Below are 21,903 nucleotides of genomic sequence, written 5' to 3'. Positions count from 1 at the left end.
TTAATACTATAGATCTCGGTCTAAGATACTAGCTCCGATTATTAACGCGATTTATTAGAATTATAGGAATAGGATTTTTAAATATAACTAAATATACTATTAGTAGTATATCTAGAAAGGATAAAAGAATAAGGAACGATATACTTATATATAACGCGATAAGGGTATATTTATATATAGCGGCTAAAGTAGTAGGTCTTAGGGATAAGACTAAAAGGAGGGGGGGCATCCTATTACGACTATAGTCTAGCAAACCGCGGGGACTAATATATATTATAAGGTTACGTAACGTAAGGAGCAAGGAATATTAAATAGACCGATAGGCTAATTAAGTTTAGAGCGATAGGTTACTTTAGCGCTCTAATACTCTATAGCTAGGATCGTAGGATCGCTCTAGCGCTCTAGCGCTCCTAGACGACGGGATTACCTAGCGCTCTCGGCGATCTAGGGAAGCTCTCGAGATATATAAGGAAAGAACGGAATACTCCTTTAGATAAATAGCTTAATAGATTTTAATATAGATCTTTATTACGATTCTATCTCTAATTCTAATTACCTAGTTATAGTCTATAGTCTACGACCTCTAACTTATTACTAACGTAATATACTTATTATTACTTAGACTACGCCCTATTATATCTATTAATATAAACCCCTTAATAGGTTTATCCCTTAGGAATAATACCGGTCGTTATATAAAGTCTAGGAAGAAATCGATTAGAAGCTTAAAGACCCTACTACTAAGGGTAAAATCGAACGGTTTATTAGGAATCGTAAAAAGAAGGAAGAGTCTCGATAAGAATTACTAGAATTCTAAGGTACTACCTTCGCTAGACTTAGAGCTAAGGATAAAAAGGACTAAGGCGAGAAGGACTAAGAGTAAGAGCAGTTACCTAATCTATAGATTAAGTTAGCCTTCTTAATATTACTAGTCTATTTACTCTATAACTTATTTATTATAGATTCCGGATCGGACTTTTATATTTATAATAATTTAGTATAGTTTATAGAAAGCACGTATAAGTCCTACGATAAGCCTAAAGCAGCCTTCTTAGTAGATATACTACTTAAGATCTATAAATATAAAGACGTTCTTATTTATATCGGAAGCTTAGATAAGTTTAGATTATAAAACGTCGCTTATATCTTAAACTTCTATATAAACGTTATATCTCTTAATCTCTTTCTTAAAAGAGGATATAATTAGAACCCTATAATAGGCGCTGTCTTAAAAGACGGAAATATAATCTTTTATACTTAGAGGCGATTTCGCTAGCTTATTATCGAATATAACTAAGTCGATTATAAATCGTATACTTAGTTAGTAACTGCCTTTACTTTATCTATATAGTCGAGACCTAAGTCTACTATATAAGCTATAGTCTAGCACTAACGCCTAGGCTTAGTATATCTATTAATTAAGTAGCTTAACTTAGTTACTTAAAGTTAGTTAATTATATAATAGTTAATTATAAGTAACGATCTCTCTAACTAAGTAAAAGTAAAGCTTTCTATATTACTTAGGTTTACTCCGAGTTACCTAACTAGCGTTAATTTTAGGCAATTTCGTAATACCTATATTATAAAAGTAAACGAACCCCTTTCCTCTCGCCGATTAAGCTTAGTAATTATAGTTACTTTCTTCGTACCTAATTTATTAATATCTTATAGAAACTATTTAACGCTAAGGAAGCTAGCAATGCCCTCTTACTTAGCTTTCGATCCTTATAATTATCTTAGGCACGTTACGCCTCCTAAGACGCCTTCCTAGTCGGTCCCTAATAAGCTAAGTATCTCCTATAAAAGGGACTTACTAAAGGCATCGTAATACGTTTTCCCTATATCTTAAAAGAAGATTTATTACGATAGAAAACCGTTAGCTACTATACGATATTATTAGCCTTATAAGCGTATAATAAACTTAAAGGCGTAACTATCGATAATCTATAAATATAGTACGTAACTTACGATAGACGGCGATAATAAGTACTAGCTCTATAAATATTACTATATAAGCGGACGTTACGATATAGCGCTCTTTACTAGCGAGAGTACGACGAGTATTATCTATTACCTTAGGCACTACTATAAACTTACTAAGTTCGGTTATAAAGTAATAAGGTCCGACCCCTTTAGTATCTCTTAAGGAGCTACTAAGGCCGCGTTATACTTAGGGAGCCGACGTATAGTATTTAATAACCTTTAGTTTCGAAGTTATTTTACTAACTAGGTTATTAATCTTAATTTAACTTTCTACTAAGCGACTTACTAACGAATAAATAAAATATTTATATTATACTTAGAAGATATCGATAAAGTTTTACCGTAAAGCCTATTAGCGCTAAGTAGTTAGGTTAGCGAAAAATAGTTCGGTAATAATAGTAAGCGCGCCTAGCTAAAAGAATAGCTCCGCCTATTTAAAAGTAAGATCTATATCTCGATAGATACTTAGATATCTAAAGAAGGTACTAACTATTTAGCTATAGTTTCTTACTTTCTAGACGCTATATATAAGCTATAAACGGCTTTACTAAATTTACTAGTTTTAAAGGGCCCCTATACTAGCGAGAATATCGCTAAAGTCCTTATAGCGGTTATAGGGTTATATAAGATCGGTTAGAACGTTAATTTCTTTATAATAGATAACGTAAGTAGTAACGATACTTATATTCGAGAGCTAGTAAAGCGCTATCCTATTATTAAGCCTTAGAGTCGCTTACGCTACGTTAGCTATATACTTAACCTAATCGTTAAAGCCCTTCTCTTTAGGTAAGGTGTCGGTAAGTTAGAGAAATAGCTTTACGGCGCGTTTAAAGTAGAGCGTTTTAAAATCTAGAGAAAGCATAGCTTCGTTAGTAAACTTTATAATTTCTATATTTAGGTAAATAGAAGTAACTAAAGGCAGGAGCAGCTAAAACGGTATATTTTATAGGCTTATAAAGAAGGTAGTATTAAACTACTTTATACTAAAGTCTTAGTCGACGGCGGAATCTACTAGAACTCTATATATATAATAATTTAGAGGGCGGTTAAGCTCCGTTATACGATTAATCTATTCTTCCTTAACTATTACTACGGTAGTATAGGGTACGATATTTCGTAAGACGTACTAACCCTATAAGATTAGATTAACTTATACTATTTTCTTAATATCTTAAAGCCTTTTAAAGATCTAATAAAACGTATAGAGGGCCGAGCTAATAAAGCTAGCCTAGAAGGATTATATAGCTCCCTTTATAAAACAATTAAATTATTCGATATCCTCTTTAAAAAGCTCTAAGAGGCCGGAAGATTTACCGATAACTATCTTAACGTAGTTTTAACGTATTATTCCTACGTAATCGATACTACTCGTATTAAGCTAGAAGAGTACTTCGGCCTTACCGATACTACCTTAGCTTATTAGTGCGCTATTATATTATATCCGGCGAATAAGTTTACTTACTTCGAACTTAAGTAGAGTTATAATAAGTAGTAGATTAATAAGGCAAAGAGCGTAGTTTAAGAAGTTTTCGTAGAATATAAAGACGTATATATAGAAGCGGACGCTATAGACTATAAAGAGGCTTTATCGCTAGCCTTAGGAGAAGTTATCGCTAATAAGGCTAGCGATAATCTTATCGCCCTTAACCTACTCTAGGAAGCTCGTAAACGCCGATAGATACTAGCTAAGCTTATAGCGTCTAGTAAAGGAAGGAGGAAAAGAGCGAGACTAACTTCTAAGCTCGACGAGTTTATAGCTAGGAATAATAAGGCTAATTCGGAAGTTAAAGATCCCTTATAATAGTAGATCTATTATACGGTAGACTACCTAGTTCTATCGTAAATAGCTTTCGACTTATTTACTTATTTAGTAATAAGTATTAAATATAAGCGGGTTTTCTCTTAGACTAAAAAGGTTATTATAGATAAGCGGAATCGCCTTAGCTTTAATACCGTAGTAGCTATAGAATACTAAAAGTACTTACTTTAATCTAGTATACTATTATAGTTATACTTAAGGAGTACTTTTTTTCCCCTCGTTCTAAGGTTATAGGCGGATAAGATATAGAGATTACTTAAGTAAATCGGCTCCCGGAGTTAAGTAATATTAACTAACTAAGTAAAGCATAGCTATTTCTTCGAGTAAACTAAGTTAAGTAAACGGATCCTTTAACTAAGTTAAGTAAGAGTATTATTTTCTGCTTTACTTAGTTAATAGATATACTAAAGGGACCTTAGTCCTATAGTTAAACTACTTTTATAAAAGCTATTACCGCCGATAGGCGCGCCTTAACTCTAGGCATTATATTTAATAGTAAAGATCTTTAGAATTATAGGTTTAAGGAGGAATTTTAGGGATTTATAGACTAATACTATATAACTTTACTTAATAGGTAGACGGATAACTATATCGCTATTAAGTTACTTAAAGAGATCTATTTGCCTTAGACGCGGCCTCTCGACGACTTTAAGGCTAGGCTAATTATCTTAGATAGATATAGGAGTTATTTAACGGTCCGTTCTTTCTCTATATATCGATAAAGTGCTGCTAATCTAATAATAAAATAACTAGATAGCTATATACTTTTTAAATAATATCTACTATTATCTACTATTATTATCTTCTATCTTACTATTTTTATAGTCTTTAGCTACTAGATAAAGGTTTTTAAATACTATAATAATAGCCTATTAAAAGGAACTTAATAAACTCGCTTCTTTAACGGATTCTATGCCTATTAGTAAGGTTAATTTTATACGTGCCTACGCTAGAGCACGTAAAGCGGGAATAATAGTAAAGAATATCTTTTCCGGATAGAAGATTACTATAAACTAGCTAACCTCGCGGGATAAGGTATTATAGTATACTAAAATCTAGGACGATAAAGTTATAGCCTTACCTAAGTATAGGCTATTTTTAGGATCTAACGATACGCCGAAAACTAGCCGCTATATCCGTAATCTTAGTAAGAATAAGATACCTATAGCTCGAAGACGATATTCTAAGATAGCTAAAGGCTAGGAAGCCTAAGAATAGACGTTAATAGAGTATAGTAGTAAAATTATTAGGCTAGAGGAGGAAGTAGATAGGCTTAAGAGAGGAAGAAGAGAAGGGCTATTCCTAGCTTAAATAAACGCTTTATAGGTCTCGTAGAAGTACTAGCGGCTAGAGAGTCTATATTAATAACTAGGAGCCTAAAGAGGGTTATTATAGTAGATTATAGCTCGTTAGAGAAGGAGGCGGATATAGAGACGGAGACGGCTTTAGTAATTAAAGTTAGGGTACCTAAGCTTCCTCGGCGTACTACCTAGCTAGGTCGCGTAATTAAAAGACTAATAAGCGAGTAATATATTCGATTCTCTTTTAAATAAGATAGTTTTTATATACGTATTATAATATTTTATCGGAATATAAGTAGTTTAAGTTTAGGATTTTTAGTAAGGCTAGTATCGTTTACCTAAGCTAAAGGGGGGGGGTAAGTTACGCTTTCCCTAGGTTAGACCTCTTAGCCTTTAATTAGAAACAGCCTATCGCTATTACGTACTATAGCTTATATAAAGTAAACGATAGTCGTCTTCTTTATTTTAAAAGTTATACTACTACGCGCCTCCTACTTAAGTATATCGTTAATAATCGCTTAAATCCCTTCTTAGTTCGCTTCCGCGGTAGGCCTAGTTACCTAGGCTAAGTAATCGTCTATAAATATAATCGACCCGCTTTCCGCCTTAATCCTTCTCTAGACTAGGTCCGCGTTAAAGAAGAGGAATAAGATCGGTAATAGCGGTAACCCTTAAAGAAGGCCTACCTAAGGTAGCTCCTATTATTCCGACGTAAACCTATTAACTATTAATAAGGCTATTTACTTAGAATAAAACGTATCTATCTATCTTATTAGTTTAGCTAGTATCCCTCTTACCTTTATCCTCTTAAGTAGTTTTTCCTTATAAACTCTATTATAGGCGCCCTTAACGTTAAAACTAATTAGGCTAAGTACCTTATAATTACGCTAAGCCTTATAAACCTATTCCTATAATAGTAGTAGCGCTAGCTTAATAGATCGTCGTTTTCTTACTTTAAAGTAATTCGCGGGTAAAAGACTATAGGTCTCTACTATATACGAGATACGCTTAGCTATAACCGCTCTAAGTATCTTACTAAGCGTCGATAATAGCGAGATTAGTCGCTACGCCTTAGCTATTATATAGTCGTCTTTATATAGCTTCTTTAATAAGATAATTTTCGCGCTTTTCTATTAGCGAGGTATAACGCTATCTTAGAGAGATATATTAAAGAGAGTAAATATCTAATCCTTTATTACTAGCTAGAGTTATCTCTATACCGCTATCGGAAGCTTATCTATCTTCTTTAGGTACTTTCTATAGTTTCGCTACTATAACCTTTTCCTCGATCTCTCTTAATATTAGTCTAGGTATAGGCACCGCTTTCCGCTATAGTTATACCCCCTTATCCTTAATTCTTATAGGTAAGGGTAGAAAGAAGGTAATAAGTAGCTCGTCTACCTAGTCTACTTTATCCTTAGTCGTCGATCTATCCCCTTTCCTTAAAGGTAGTACCTTATCGCCTATAATGCTCTTACTAGCTTTAAGATATTTAGTCGCCTTCTAGATATTAGTATTATCGGAGAGGAAGTTATCTTAATACGTCTTCCTTTAGTATCGAATAGTATTATAGAACTCTTTTACCGCTTCTTTAGCCCGCTATTTAAGTTCCGGTCGCGGTTAGCTTCCTTATTATTGCGTTCTCGCTTAGTTTTACTAGAACGTATATATCCGCCGAAGTTATATAAGATCCTTAGTCTACTAACGTTTTATATACGGTAACGGCCGTACTTAAAGCGTTAGTTTATAGATAGCCTTTAAGACGATCTATATTAGTTAATCTATCTAGGTTTAAACGTTAATAGCCTAAGGTAAGAGTTATAGATTATCTTTTACCTAGGCTTATATAAGATTCTAAGGGGCATTCTTAAATAGGAGTCTTAGCCTCGCCCTTCCCTTAGGTATTATAATATTAAACGTCGTTTAAATAGCTCTATAGTCTAAGCTATAATTAGTTAGATAGATAGTATATATTACTACTTTATTTACTAACTTTAATATCGTTAATACTAAATCGATAGTGCTCTCTTAATCCTTACGTTACTATATTTTTATGCCCCTTAGGAGCAAGCTCCTAAGGCTATACTTATTTATTAAATTAATAATCGGCCTTACTTCTCCTTATCTTTAAACCGAAACATCGTCTCCTCCCTAAAGTAAGTTATAAGAGTTAAAGTCTCTAGCTAATACTATATCTATACGTATACTAAAGCCTTAACGGAATCTTTAGATTAAGTTATATAATAGCCTAGTAGTGCTTTTTAGCGCTTCTATACTTTACCCTTTTATATAGACCGATACTACTAAGACGCTCCTCTTTAGTAGTTAAAGTACCGCTACTATAAGATCCGCTAATAGTATTAGTATCTATACTACTTTAACGTTATCTTATACCTAAACTATACTATAGATCGGCTAAGGGCCGTCGCTTATATACGTTAGTAATATTCTCGTTTAGTTACTATATATCCTAGGGCTTATTACTACCTTACTATCGATTATCCTAGTATATAGTTTAGAGACCGCTAGTACTCCGTAATCCTTAAGGTCTTTATTATTTATTAAACTCTACTATACTAGTTCCCGTTTTCGTATATTAAGCTATAGAATACTTAGTGTCTTATATATTAAAGTAGATATTTCGTACGCGGTAGTTCTAGCTAAACGACTTATATAGTCCGCCGCATAAGACGTATCTAGGCTCTATTATATAGCACTCCTTATAGTAATAACCTATACTAGTATACCTTCTATATACCTAAGGCTTACTATACTTAAAGGCTTTATAGCTTATATCTTAATAGTTAAAGTACTATATCGGTCCCTTATAGGGTTCGAAGGGATTAATATACGCTAACTCTTTAGCTAGATCGAAGTACTTACTATCTAAAAGCTTCTTTATATTATTCTTTTTCGTTATATAGACTACTATAGACCTATATACTTTACTCGTTTCTTTATTACTTAGCTAGGTAATCTTACTAATTAAGATATTATTTTCGATACTAAGAGCCTTAGCTATACCTTATAGGATACTACCTTCTTTATCGAGGATCGTAGTATAATTAATATTATTAACTTTAACTAGGTAAAGCTAATCTCTTATTACTTAAGCTCTAGTTACCGCCGTTTTCTACGTAGCTTCCTTAATTTATTATAGCTCGATTTTATCTCTATAAATAACCTTAACTTACTTTATATTTCGAGAGTTCCTTATAACTACTATATACTTTTAGTTTACCTAACCTTCCTTTATTCTAACCTTATTTTTAATAGCTTACTAAATCGAGCCTATCTATACTCGGCCTCTATCCTATTCCTCTACTTAGGATATATTAATTATATAGAAAAACTCGTTCGCGGTAGGTTCTATAGTATTACTAGGCGAGAGTAATAGGGCAATGCTCTATTATAGCGACGGCGATAATCGCGCGACCTTAGCGAACGTTTTAAGCGGGGTAACCGCTATACTAACGGCGATAGCTTTAAGTTACTTTCGGACCTACTTAAGTTAGTCGTTTATCTACTACTTTATATCTTCTAGATAAATACTAAGCTCTTAGCTAATAGTTCCTTGCTTTTCTATTTCTTCTTTCTATTTTCGGATTATCTCTTACTACTTATAGATAATCTTATTTTACTCTCTAAGTATCTCTTTTAATCCTTAGAATTCTATACGATACTCGTTTAGTAGCTCCTAAACCTTCTTAATTATTACTACTTCTTCTTAACTACTATTAATATTTTTATTTCCTAGTAGTCTCGCGTATTTAATTTTACCTATTTCCTTTCTTATCGCTCTTATCGTATATTAGCTGCTTTTATTTAACTCTTTTATAGTCCTATTAAGTAGCTTACGTTTTACGATTCTACTTCTAGTCGGCGATAATAAGGGGCCGCGCGGCCCTACCCTAGGCCCCGCATTTACTAGTATGCTTATGCTGCTAACTCGACTACTATATAGCTTTTCCGATTTAATAGAGAGATAATAATTTAAGCTTCTAAGCTTTTAATCTAGGTTCGCTCTCCCCGTAATATCGGTAGGTAGGTAGGTCTAGAATATCGGTAGGTAGGTAGGTAGGATTTATTTCGCCTAGAGGGAGGTCCCTATAAGGCCTTTATATAGTCTAGAGTATAGTTTAGCACGTTTATTCCTTAACTCCCTAAGCTTAATAGATTATCGTCTTATCGTTTACTAGTTAGCCTTGTTATTATTAGTCCTATAATAGGCCTGCTTAAAGGCCGAATTCTCTAAGTGTTTAGCATCCTATTTATAGCAGCTAAAGCGCGGTCTGCTAGTTCCGAAGCTGAGATATATTAGTAACTTAGTGCAGTTGCTTATTAGAGCTTAGTTATCTTCTAATAGTTACGGCTTTCTATCGAGCCGTTCCGTCTTAATCGCGAATTTAATCGCCGCATAAACCGCCTATATGTCTAGCTTCTACTTATCGCCATCCGATGTAGCTTTTCCTCCTAAGAAGAAAGACAAATTCCTAATCTTGGCTCTCGTACATTCGAATAGGACACCCTAGAATGTCGGTGTAAGTCCGGCGGGTCACGGGATCCGGCAGATCACCGGTAAATCCCTTAAGGGACCAAGGGATACCTAAGAAGGGGAAGGACAACAGCCATATGCGGGGTACCCCCGCACCGTGCAGCTACCGGAAGTTACAGGGGTGGTTAGCCATCCCCTCCCGGAGACTGCTGAGGTATGTCGTACTTTTAGGCAGCGCGATACTGCGATAAGCTATTTTTTGTGATGTCCGATATAGCATTTGCCATTTAATCCTCCGTATAGACACGTCGAGGCTACTTTGAGGTCATTTTGGCCCGGTGGTGGAGGAATCACGAGAAGAATCATCGTCAGGAGGCAGAGGGAGATTAGGGGGCTAGATCGTAATTTCGCGTGCAAGGTACGCATAGGCCATAGACCCCTATATAAACATTTAACAATTAAAAAGTAGAATTCAGTCAATCCTCTATCTACTCAAGTGACGGCTTGTGAATATCTTTAAAGCTGGCTGGAATCGGTGTAAGTGAAATTGATGGTTTTTGGTGAGGGTTTTCTTAATTGCGCTACCGTTCTCCGCCTTCAAACTCCAGGGGGGTGGGGCATGGGTACACGTAACATGCTCAGGCAGACTCAGCCCTGTCAGCTGTTGACTTGTTTGGCGAGCAGCTGCGACAGCTGTGGTGTAAGATGATCGCCGTGATAGATGCAAACGCTGGGAGACTCTGCAACAGTACCATTCCGGCGGCTCTTTTGCTCGGTTTCTCGGGCCGCCACCCCTACGCAAAACCTATTTAGATGTATCAACGTTAAAAGGGCTTTAAATTGGCGCGAGTGGTTGCAACCCGCTGCGTCCTAGCCTGTCAAGATCAGCTGGTGGCTTATTCGAGACGCTCACCGCCACTGCCCAGAATAGGCAATAGTCCACATGCTCTTGAAGCTTACGGTAGCTTACCCCGGATTTAAATTAAGAGCTGTTTATTTCTCGAGCTTAGGGGATCTTCGGCTTAAATACTGTTCAGTTCTTAAAACATCGTGCGGTGTGCAGCGTACTTTTTGTAGCCTTAAACCTATCCGTTACCTTTGACTTGTGGGGAGAGCGGTGCTGTGGTGGGAGTCATATTAGCTTTTGTTGTGTCTTTGGCGGCTGGAGGAGGACGAGGATAGAGGAAGTCAGCAGCTCCAGGCCGATGTACGGTGTCCTAATTCCGTGGGATGATGCCAAATGCCAATGACTCAGTGGTCGCCTGGGCCTCCTTGTACGTTTGTTGCCTGTAGCCCTCGTCCCTCGCTCTGCAGCTCTCGCCATCCAAGCAATCCTTCCCTGCCGTGCGTAAAATTGGGTTGCCTCTCACTGTCGCGGCAATGGTGTAGCCACCCAGACATGGCTGAATCGAGTCATCTCTACCACAAACGACCAGTGCAGCACATATTGAATGACTAGTAAACTCCATCGCCCCCTCTCTCCCTCCCCCCCCCTTTCTCCATATCTAAGTAGCGTCACTTTAACTTGAAGGCTTTTAAATGTATTCGGCTTTCAGGTGTTAGAGTCAGAATCTCCTAAGGATTTGTCGGCTGTATTGTCAAACCGTTATAACTCTAGTGATTGTGCCCGGGTGCCGAGTCTCGTCTGGTGTCTGAATCACGATGAATGACTAGGGGTTTGTTTGCAGCGCGTCCCTTCAACCGGGTCCCAGTTTTTCAGAAGCCGGTGCAGCACATGTCGAATGAACTAGTCGCACCAAAGGAGCAATACTACCGAGTTACTCAGTATGTCTCACGAAGAGAGCAGGGCAAGGGGCATCATGTCCTTTTTTTTTCTCCCTGGCTGCTGTACCATTCTCCCATTTATGCCGTTGCCCTCTCTTCTTTAGTCTTCCATCTCCTTCCTTGCTGACATACTAATGCATAGGCACCCTCTCTCCGCGTCAGCTTGCCACGTCATCCCCCTTTCATCCTGTCTCGTTCCTACACCTTCAGCTAGCTATCAGGCTTCAGGACCAAGTCTTAAACCCTTCTTCTCGACAGTATGTGTTTGACAACGTCGCCTAGCTAAGACTTCGGCCCATAGTTGGGATGGTAAAACGCCAAGAGGCTAGCGGGGTGAGAAAAGCTCCGCCGGTCTGCCTAGTCTCACGAAGAAAGCAGGGCAAAGGGCATAATTTTTGGGGTGCATGTGTGTTCATTCTTCCTTTCTGTCATAGGCCCTTTATTTATCCCAATGCCCTGCTTCTTCCTCCGTCTTCCATCTTCTTCCTTGCGGACTTACTAATCCATAGGCACCCATCTCTCCGTGTCAGCGTGTCACGTCCTCCCGGTTTCATCCTGTCTCGTCCCTACACCTTCAGCTACCGGTACCGTACCCCTTACCGTAGCACCACGGAATCAGTCAGCCAGATCATCAGACCATCAGACCGACCGGCCCTCCAACCCAGACAGACCTAGACCGACAGACCGACAGCCACGGCAAAGCCAGACCGACAGACCGAAGGGGCCGGTCTAGGTCTGTCGGTTTGTTAGCCACACTGGCACTGGGCCGTATCTGTCTGACATCCTCTTATTTGGGTGGGGCCGGGGCCGGGGCCTGGGCCAGGGGTGGGGCAGGGCCTGCTGACTTCTTCGCGTCTCGGATTTGCTTATTCATGTCCTTCAGCTTGTCCTTCTGGTCCTGGGGCAGACCATTGAATGTGTCCTTGACCTTTGTCTGAGCCGCCTTGATCTTGTCCTTGACGTCCTGAGGCATGCTGTCCTTTGCAGCCTTGAGGTCCTGCTTGGCCTGCGTAAGCGGAGGCGAAATCGCATCCCTTTGCTTCTTCATATCCGCAACACCAGGTGGGTCCTACGGCTTATCCTGCCTACTATGCAGGGTCATTTCCGGAATGGCCCTGCCTAGCATCTTAGGCTCGGCTCGGACGTCAATCTCGCGCCGGTTGAACGTAGTCGCCGCCAGGGCAGACACGCTAACTAGTTGCAGGATTAGCAGGGTGACTACGCGCAAGCGGGAAAGGGTAGTTGCAACGTACGAGCCAAGATAGTCATAGTGAAGCGGACTATTTTGAATGATTTAACTACTAGGAAAGTAATGCGACGGATAAGGGTCGAGTTATGGTATGAGGCAACAAAGGAGGTTGGTGGGAAGTGGCAAGTAGTGCAGTTAAGGCCGGCTAAACTAACTTAAAGAAAGAAACTTAGAAGGCTTTTAGGTAGGTGAATGTGTTTTGTTGGCGCACTGGTGTTTAATTTTAGATCACTTAAGGGAACAATGGATTGTCTTTATATATCTTTGGCAGTTCCGGGTTGCACTCTGCTCTAACTCAAAAGTGCCCTTATGATCTATAGCACGGTTCTATATACCCCTCGCGTTTAGCACGTCGCGGGATCAAACCAGCTGCTGTCTAGCATGTCACGCCTCACTCGCCTAAGTCAGTCCCATCGCTAAGAGCAAGCAGAGGCCTAAATCAGAAGGCCGCGCGGGCCTAAAGCCCTCCTGGCCGTCGGCTGTCCAAGTCTGACTTAGACGGTCAATCTCAACCTATAGCCGGTCTGCCTTATACGCCTAACGGCCGGGAGTATATCATCCCGAATTATGTATTCTGCGGCGGACATGGTTAGCAGTGTATTAAACCTCCGAATAATGGCATCATGGCGGCTCTCCGCTATGTTTCCGCCCATGTTTCCAGGAAACACCACGTTTCGCTAGGGCCTAGATTCTCGCTCAGGGAGTAGCACTGTCAGATCTCCTATATATAGTCAAGGTTTTAGTAGGCCCCACCTCGTTAGGGACCGAGGTAAACCAGTGTGCTCAGTCGAGGTGGCCATTGCAGCGTCCTAGAAACAAGCTCAGCAGGCGATCGAGCGGACAGACCCGGCAAACGGATGCGAATCGCGCCGTTGACGCCGCTAGCGTGACAGCAGACACCCTGAACTTGGACTCCTCCATCTGCACCGCTAGCGATTGGTGGCTGCTGGATAACTCGGCACGCTGAATCGCGTGGGGCAAGATCTGTGATGGTTTCATCGGCGAAATGTGAAACGGAGACACCACGGTCGGCCAGGAGATGCAAGAACCATCGAGACAGCTCAGCTCCAGACATTTCAGTAATCAATATATATTGATTGATATGGGCATACTTATTGTTAAGCTTATCTATATCGATAAAAATATACGAAGGTTGGTACCAAAAGAAACTCGACTCATTGGTGTCACAGGTCCGGGTGTCGAGAAGAAGGTCCGAACGAGTTGAGGTCTCTAGGTATCTCTAGGTAATACAGCTTGAAACCAGGTAAGAAGGGAGGTCTGCAGACTGTTATCTCTTCTTCCTAGACCACTGAGGGGTCCGGAGGATCACCTATTCGAACGGGGACCTTTTTAGGAGTCCGGTATATCCCTTACTAGCTCGGGGACCTTAAGAGACTGAACTATCGACCTAATAGCTTGGAAAGCTATTGATCGGGGAGATCGAGCTGAAAGTGCTTACGTAGATGACTTACGCGGCCTTCAGTAAGAGGCAAGACGTTGTCGAGAAGAAGGTCCGAACGAGTTGAGGTCTCTAGGTCTCTCTAGGTAATACAGCTTAAAACCAGGTAAGAAGGGAGGTCTGCAGACTGTTATTTCTTCTTCCTAGACCACTGAGGGGTCCGGAGGATCTCCTATCCGAATAGGGACCTTCTGAGGAGTCCGGTATATCTCTTACTAGCTCGGGGACCTCAAGAGACTAAACTATCGACCTAATAGCTTAGAAAGCTATTGATCGGGGAGATCGAGCTAAATGTGCTGACGTAGATGACTTACGCGGCCTTCAGTAAGAGGCAAGAAGTGCCCTCTTCCTGATAGAATGTATATTCTACCTGAACACGGGATATGAATATAGGGAAGGCACAGAGGGATATAAAGGGGGAGGGTTAGACGGATATAGGGCAACCGAACAGAGCAATCAACATATGCATTCTCGCATACCACCTGATCATATGATACTCGACCTTCGAAAAGTCCCTTTATCCACTTCTATGCCCACTTTTGCTCTCTCCTTCGCGAGAGAAGAACGCCTTGTCCCTAACATAGCCCACAAGCCGGGCACACGAAAACCGGATGAAGTGTAAGGAAAGCCGTATTATCTTCGACGTAATGTTGCAGTATTCAGTGGGTATTTATTCGTACCTTATCACCTCTAAACTCGTGCAAAGCCTGACATAAGCCAGGCTTCATAAGCGTAATCAGACGCGTGTCAAAACCGGCCTTGAAAAACTTGTTGCCTTTTATATTGTTGCAGGCTACTCACAGCATGCCTGTGTCGAGAAGAAGGGTCTAAGACTCGGTCCTGAAGCCTGATAGCTAGCTAAAGGTGTAGGGGCGAGATAGGATGAAACGGGGAGGACGTGGCACGCTGACGCGGAGAGATGGGTGCCTATGGATTAGTAAGTCCGCAAGGAAGAAGATGGAAGACGGAGGAAGAAGCAGGATAAGGGGATAAATAAAGGGCCTATAACAGAAAGGAAGAAGGAACACACATGCACCCTAAAATAATTATGCCCTTTGCCCTGCTTTCTTCGTGAGAGCTTTAGCGCATATTTAACTGCTATACGAAGCAAAAGGCTGGTCGTGCCTACCGTCTCTTAATTTTAGACGGTTATAATAGTTATATTAACCTAAAATTTATTAACTATGCCGATCGGAATCGAATCCTTATTGCTATATTGCTATCGCACTTAACTTATCGGCTTTAACCACTCGATGTTAACCTATTTTCCGCACTCTCTACCTATTATACTTAAGGTTCCGAGCAGCTAGTGTCTATTAGATAGGGGTTAATTCGCCTTACTAAACGGAACTTTTAGCCACTCTTTTATAATACGTAGAACTAGGCATTTACGGCTAAAAATATCGAGGCTAGTTAGCGGGCTATAAGAATCCACCTACTCGACCCCGGCAAAGTATTATCTAAGATTAGCCATAGCAGTGATATAACACCCCTATAAACTATATCTAAGGAAAGGGCGATAAAGACTCTAGGCTCTCTTCGGGCTATTCGGCGCATTACCCGCCGTCTCCGCAAGGAAGGGCTAATAGACTCCCGAGTTACAGCGCTCTCCCGAGCATTAGAAACTAGCGATATAATATAAGCTCGTATAATACGAAAATCGAGATCTATAGGAAGCGCTTAAACTTATATATAAAAAAGGGAAACGTAGAAAGGCCTTAGGCCTTTTTAATCTAGAAGAAAGTAGAGGCTAGCCGGTCTTTTTTAGTCTAGCTAAGGTAGAACTAGCGCGGCGACGTTAGACGGATAAGGCATAGGCCGACGAGCAGCGCAAGCAAGCTATTAAAGATCGTCGACTCTAGGTAGCTATATTACGTAAAGAAAAGGCTCGAGAATCTGCCGAGAAGAAAAAACAGCGGGCTATAATGCGTCAGGCCTTGCGAGAGCAGCGTTCTCGAGAGAAGATAGAGCGTGCTACGGAGCGCGAGGTAAAGCGAGCTAAGAAACGGGAGGCCGCAGCAAAATTAAAAGCAGAGAGGTCTACACGTGAGGCTAAGCGCTAGGCTATTCGGGAAGTTAAGTTTAAGGTAGCTACTACGTTAAAGCCTAGTGTAAGAGGGCATAAAAGATATAGTAGCGGTAAGAAAAACGAGGGGCGTTAGAAGCGGGTTTACGCGATAGGCATTCAACCACGCAATAACTCGGAGGAAGAAAGGGTAAAGATTAGTTCTAAAGCTTTAGTGGCTCGAGACTATAGTCCCGGAGCTTTAGGGGTAAAAGACATACCTCCCGTTCGACGGAAGCGCAGGGAAGTATAGAGGCCGGTTTCTCAGTCTCTTAGGTCTAGGCGGACTACAAGACCGCCTGCTCATATTTCCTAAGAAAACCATTATATAGATAGACTCTATATAAAGTGTTTTATATAATTATAATGTTTAATAGTATTTTAAATGGTTGTGTCGGTTATAGGATTAATTTTCGCTCTGGCTTGCCGGTCGGGCAATTTGTTGCATGACGTGGTGCGTTGCATGACTCAGTGAGGTACGTTAATCGCTGAAGCCATCGACAGTTTGGCGCCCGCGTGGCATCGCCGTCGGCATCTGTACTGTAGCATTTCGCATTTTCTGCCGACACCAACATATCTACCTTAGCCGGTAAAGTACAGCGTCCATTTCCCAGCACGAAATCCATTTTGGCAACGACATGACCGCTACCACACTCCCTCCCCACTCTGCGTTTGACCCCGAACTTCACTACGGCGATGGCGACGACAACGCCTTATACAACATGTTTGCGACATGGCCAGAGAACTATTTCAGCAGCCTTCCTAAACCACATGGTAATCGCGGAATTGATGAGCCCTATTGGGAATTGCGGCAGTAACAAATCTTCCTAGACGACTGGTTCCGCGGCCATGGCGCCCGGCGGTTGTTCACCTCTTTCGTTCCGGGCCCCGACAAGCTTGAGAGAGTCCGCTTACGCGAGCAGGCAAATTCAGATGAGCAGCACGCGAGAAGCACGGTCCGTTTTCGATCCGCCTTGGATTTTGCCCAAGAGCAAGCCAAGTTGGACAATGCACTAGCTCTGGAACTGGCTCAACACTGCCTGGCACCTGCTACGCAGCGGGTTGCTCGAGGCGCCCGAGACCCACCACCACCGTCGGTCTCACCAGTGTCACCCTCGCCGTCGCCAAGCCGGGAGCAAGAGGAATACGAGGAATGGGCCGGTCTGTCCGACACAGGGTCCAGCGGTCACGGCGCCTCGATACCTATCCCCAACCCGCCAATCCCTGGCCCTGCCATGGTATCGGTCGATGCCCTTCAATCCTCCATCAACGAGTTCGCGAAAGATAATGGATTTGGCGTTGTAAGGCATAACGGTTCCGGCAGCCAACTGCGGAAGACCAGATATGTGTTTCAGTGCGATCGATACGGCGAGCCTCGCACACCAAGGGGCGCAGGTCTCCGCCAAAGGCGGTCGCGCAAGTGTGGTTGTAAGTGGAGGGTTATTGCGGAGGCCCTGGAGCAGAACGACTACCTGTGGACTCTGCGGGCATTTGCCGACCCTCAGTATAGCCAACACAACCACGACCGTACTATGAGTCTGTCAGCGCATCCAGTCCATCGGAGACTTACTCTCGCAGGGTAGTAATTTGGAAAGGTAAGGGTCAACATATACTTCGAGATTCGTCTGTTCTATCTAAGAAGGAGTGAGCCAGAACCCTATTTATGATCAAGGAGAGTAGAAGAGTTCAGGGAACGACGCATAAACTAATAAGGACAGATTGCAGATATGCATAAGAAAAGGGGTAGTGGCTTTAAACAAAGGGGAATAGTCCTGTTATAGGATCCGTGATGTGTTAAGTGCAAAGGGTACGTATCCTGAATGCAACACGCCCCTAGAAGTTGATGTTGTGGTAGAGTGTTGAAGCGTCTTATTGCTCTATATTTCTATAATATGTCCTCTGCATAAGCTAGAGGAAGTTTATGCGTAAGTAAAACAGAGCAGCGACTCCTATTAACTAGTCCTTTCTATCGTACGCCGTAGACGCGTCTACTTATTTAGCTTGCATAGACCCGATAAGTAAAGAAGTTTTTTAATCGCTAAACGCTAAGAATAGACGGGTATTAAATTCTATATCGGCTAGTTAGAACTATCGCTTATAGATGCTCTCTATAACCTCGTAGGAGCTATCTAGAGTACCTTCGTTAAAGAGAATCGGGCTAAGTGTCTTGCTGTCTGTCTTTCGAAGCTCGAGCGACTCGATTATTAGTATACCGGGGTATAGGATATCGGAATTAGAGAAGATAGATTTAACCGACTTCGGATACGCCGTTCGAATTGCCTCCGCTATAAAGTAGGTGTTAATCGCGGCGGTAGTCTGGTCGTATACTGCTATACCTAGAGAGTATAGTAGATCTTCTATTATAAGAGGAACCTCGCGATATAGTATAGACCTCTTTAATTTACTTAGAGGGATATCGGCGCCTCTAAAAACCTTTCCCGTTATTATAGAGCGTATTTCTATATAGTTTAAAATAAGTTAATACTTAATACCTTCCTAGTAGTCGAAATTATTATATATAATATAAGCGTCTAGCTATCGGCTATATCGACGGACTATCCCCTACGTATAAATTAGTCGATAACGTCTATACTTAGAGACGGTAATAATGCCTTTACTTATTCTACTATAGATTCGAGATGCCTATAGACCCCCTTATAGCCTTTATAAAGCCTAAACTAGTAAAGTAGATCGAGAATATATCGTTTTACGCCGTTTAAGTATAGAAAGGTACCGAATACGCGGGGGAACTTATTGCTTCCTTTAGAGGCTCGAGAATAGTAGAGGATCGACGTAATTATTGCAATCCTATAGTTAAACTTTAAAGGATCTCGTGGTAGTCGATCCTTTCTCTCTACTTTAAGCGCTATAAGACTATTAAGCAGCCTAAAGAGGAGAGGAGCCCGCGTATTAACTTGCTTATATATATCCTTAAGGTATATATCGCTAAGTATATACTTATAGGCCTCGGATTCTTCTTTATCTTTAGGCTGCTCCTTTTATCTAGAATTAGACTATAGGGCATTCCCTGGCCTAGAGTCGACTCGATAGGCACTAAACATCTCGCCCGCTTCTTCTAGCGCTATTATTTCCTTTCTTAGCGCCTTTATAGAGATAATTCCGGCTATACTAGACGTAGGATATTATCGTATAGCCTTTAGTACCTCTAGCTAAGTATATATCGTATCTATAAAGCGTTTAGCATATATAGTAGGCCGATCTCTATAGCCGTTATCGCCTTAGGTTATTATATATACTTAGATAAACTCGGCTAGCGTTAAGTAGTGCGTTTTAGATATATATCTATATATATTACTTACTCGCTTTCCTGCCGTTTATACCCGAGATCTAACGGGTTTGCTACGGCGGCCGGGGTGATTTAAAGCAGTAATCCGCCGCTGTTCGTCCCCTCTACCTAGAGTCGTCGGGTTTAGGCGTATACTGCGCCGGCGCGACGTTTAATCTAACATCGTCCGGATTTTACTAGGCTATTAAGAAAGAATAGAGAATTCGATTAAGCCTATTAATTCTAATATACGATAGCTAGTTATAGAGGAAAACGAAGTTAAAGCGGTTAGTATACTTCTATATAAACGATCTTAACTTAGGCCAAAAATCCAGGACATGGCACTTAGGCCATTTAGTCGAGGAGCGTATATAACTTACCGATTAGGTATAGTCCGCTCCGGTAGCGTAGTTACGACCAATGGCCTGAGCTCTGCTAAGGTAAGTTCTGCGCTGGTGTCTCTACGCTAGCGCGCAGGGTCGTGACAGCTATTAAGCATTTATAATAGCCGCCGCTATAACCTTAATGCATTGTGCTGCCCGGCCCACCGGAAACATTAGGTTACCGGTACTACCTATATAACGTTTAACTTAGCTGAACTGCTCTTACTATAACTCTCTCGACCCGGGCCGATATTGCGTTAAGTTTTATGCTAGCTATCGGGCTCTTTCTAGCGTGAACTATCTTGTGCCCTTCGACGCCCTGGTCGGCGATTTGTTAGATTAGATGCCGTCGTGCCAATATAGGCTGAGTCCCTGAATCGACGCGCAAGCCTAGGCTGATCGTGGCGGATGTATACTAAGGGACGAGCATAATCTTCGTGGGGCACCTATTAGTTAATAAATGCCCTTCGTAAGTTTTAAGATAGGGCTTAGACTCGGCGGCGTAGAGGCTATTCTAGCCTTTATAGTATAATTTCTACTATTCTAAGATTGTCCCGGATTTTTTAGGCTAACTTAACGGCAGTTAAGTTAGTTAGCCGCGCCTGCCTTTAACTAACGGGTAGGCCCTAGGATTGTCTCGGGGGTTTCCCTATACCTAGACTAAAGGGTAGTAGAATAACTATAATAAAAGGATATAGACAGGGTTTATAAGTAGCTTTTTATCTACCAAAGACAGATTAAAATATTAAAATATCTACTATAGCTATACTCTAGTTATTTATATATAAAGATATATATATAAAGAGCGAACCGTAACCTACTCGTGCTATTTATTTTCGCCGAATTTATAAAGTACTTCGAATACCCGTTAAATTAAAATAGGGCGTGGTATAGGTAGTAGCTAAGCAAAAACGGGTATTTCTTAGCTTCTATAAGGGTCTTAGCTTAGAAGGGCAAAAGCAGTGGTCGCGCTACTAAGTTAGACCCTCCCTGCTATAGGCGGCTGATATACGGGAGCTAATGCAATGCAATGCAATTTATTCCGCCCGGAGGGACCAACCCTAGAGGGCCGCGATACTAAGCTATTTATAGATCCTCTACTTTCGACTATAATACCTAGAAGCCCTATATTTTGCTCCTATCTATACATTTTAGCCTCTAATTTCGCTGTTAATAGGACTACTTAAAGGCCTATTTCTCTAAGTATTTAGCATCCTATTCTTAGCAGCTAAAGCCCGGTCTATTAATAAGAGGCTATATAGTGCTAGTACTATACACTCTAGTTTACTAGTACTATTATCGTTAGTCCGTGTCTAGTCTCCCGGTTACTATCGCGAATTTAATCGTAGCGCGTACTACTAGTAGGTTCGGCTTCTATTTATCGCTATCGGATATCGACTTCCCTCCTAGGAAGAAAGATAGATTTCCTATCTTAGTTCGATTGCATTTTATTATGCTTTCTCTTTTAGAGATCTATGCCTTATATCGAAAGAGGAAGTACTCTACTATCTCGATTGCTTAACTATAGCTATATAGGTCGCTTTCTACCGCCTATATTCTATAAAGGTAACTATTAAGTCTCGATTTACCTATACGAAGTTACGTAAGTACTCTCGTAGTATCGAGCTAATATTACTAACGTAGATAACTTACGCGGCCTTTAGTAAGTAGCTAGAAGTGCCCTCTTCCTAATAGAATATATACTATACCTAAAAATAGGGTATTAACTTAGGAGAAAGTTCGAGGGATATAAAAAGACTATTTAGACGGAAAAATAGTAAGGGGGGAGGAGAGAGAAAAAAAAGGAGCATATATATTATATATATCGCCTAATATAGGAATCGTGCTCGTTAATTATATCTAGCTTAATTATATAGCTAGTACGTGACCCTTAGGGTTACGTATACGGCTAAGGCTCGCGTACCCTTTATCTCTACGCTAGCCTCTGCCTCCCTAGAGAAGAATAAGAATAACGATTATATATACTATTGCGATTTATACGTAGGACTATATAAAGACCTACCGACACCTAACTATATATAAGAACCTACCTATAAAAAGTCCCTTTGTTTACTTTT

At 40.8% G+C, this 21,903-nt stretch overlaps 2 protein-coding genes across 2 annotated transcripts; one reads left to right on the top strand and one right to left on the bottom strand.

Moving 5' to 3' along the window:
- Positions 1-12,170: 12,170 nt before the first annotated feature.
- HRG_02007 (uncharacterized protein) lies at positions 12,171-12,431 on the bottom strand (the record flags this gene model as incomplete). The annotated part of the gene is made up of 1 exon (XM_044860478.1): positions 12,171-12,431. One exon carries the CDS (start codon positions 12,429-12,431, stop codon positions 12,171-12,173), a length of 261 nt encoding a protein of 86 aa, XP_044724111.1.
- Positions 12,432-16,794: 4,363 nt separating this feature from the next.
- HRG_02006 (FAR1 DNA-binding domain-containing protein) lies at positions 16,795-17,739 on the top strand (the record flags this gene model as incomplete). The annotated part of the gene is made up of 2 exons (XM_044860477.1): positions 16,795-16,930; positions 16,988-17,739. 2 exons carry the CDS (start codon positions 16,795-16,797, stop codon positions 17,737-17,739), a joined length of 888 nt encoding a protein of 295 aa, XP_044724110.1.
- Positions 17,740-21,903: the final 4,164 nt, after the last annotated feature.

Source organism: Hirsutella rhossiliensis (genome assembly GCF_020360975.1).
Source record: "Hirsutella rhossiliensis strain HR02 chromosome Unknown scaffold00002, whole genome shotgun sequence".
In the NCBI taxonomy this organism is placed as follows: domain Eukaryota; kingdom Fungi; phylum Ascomycota; class Sordariomycetes; order Hypocreales; family Ophiocordycipitaceae; genus Hirsutella; species Hirsutella rhossiliensis.
This window is presented reverse-complemented; position numbering and strand designations above follow the sequence as displayed.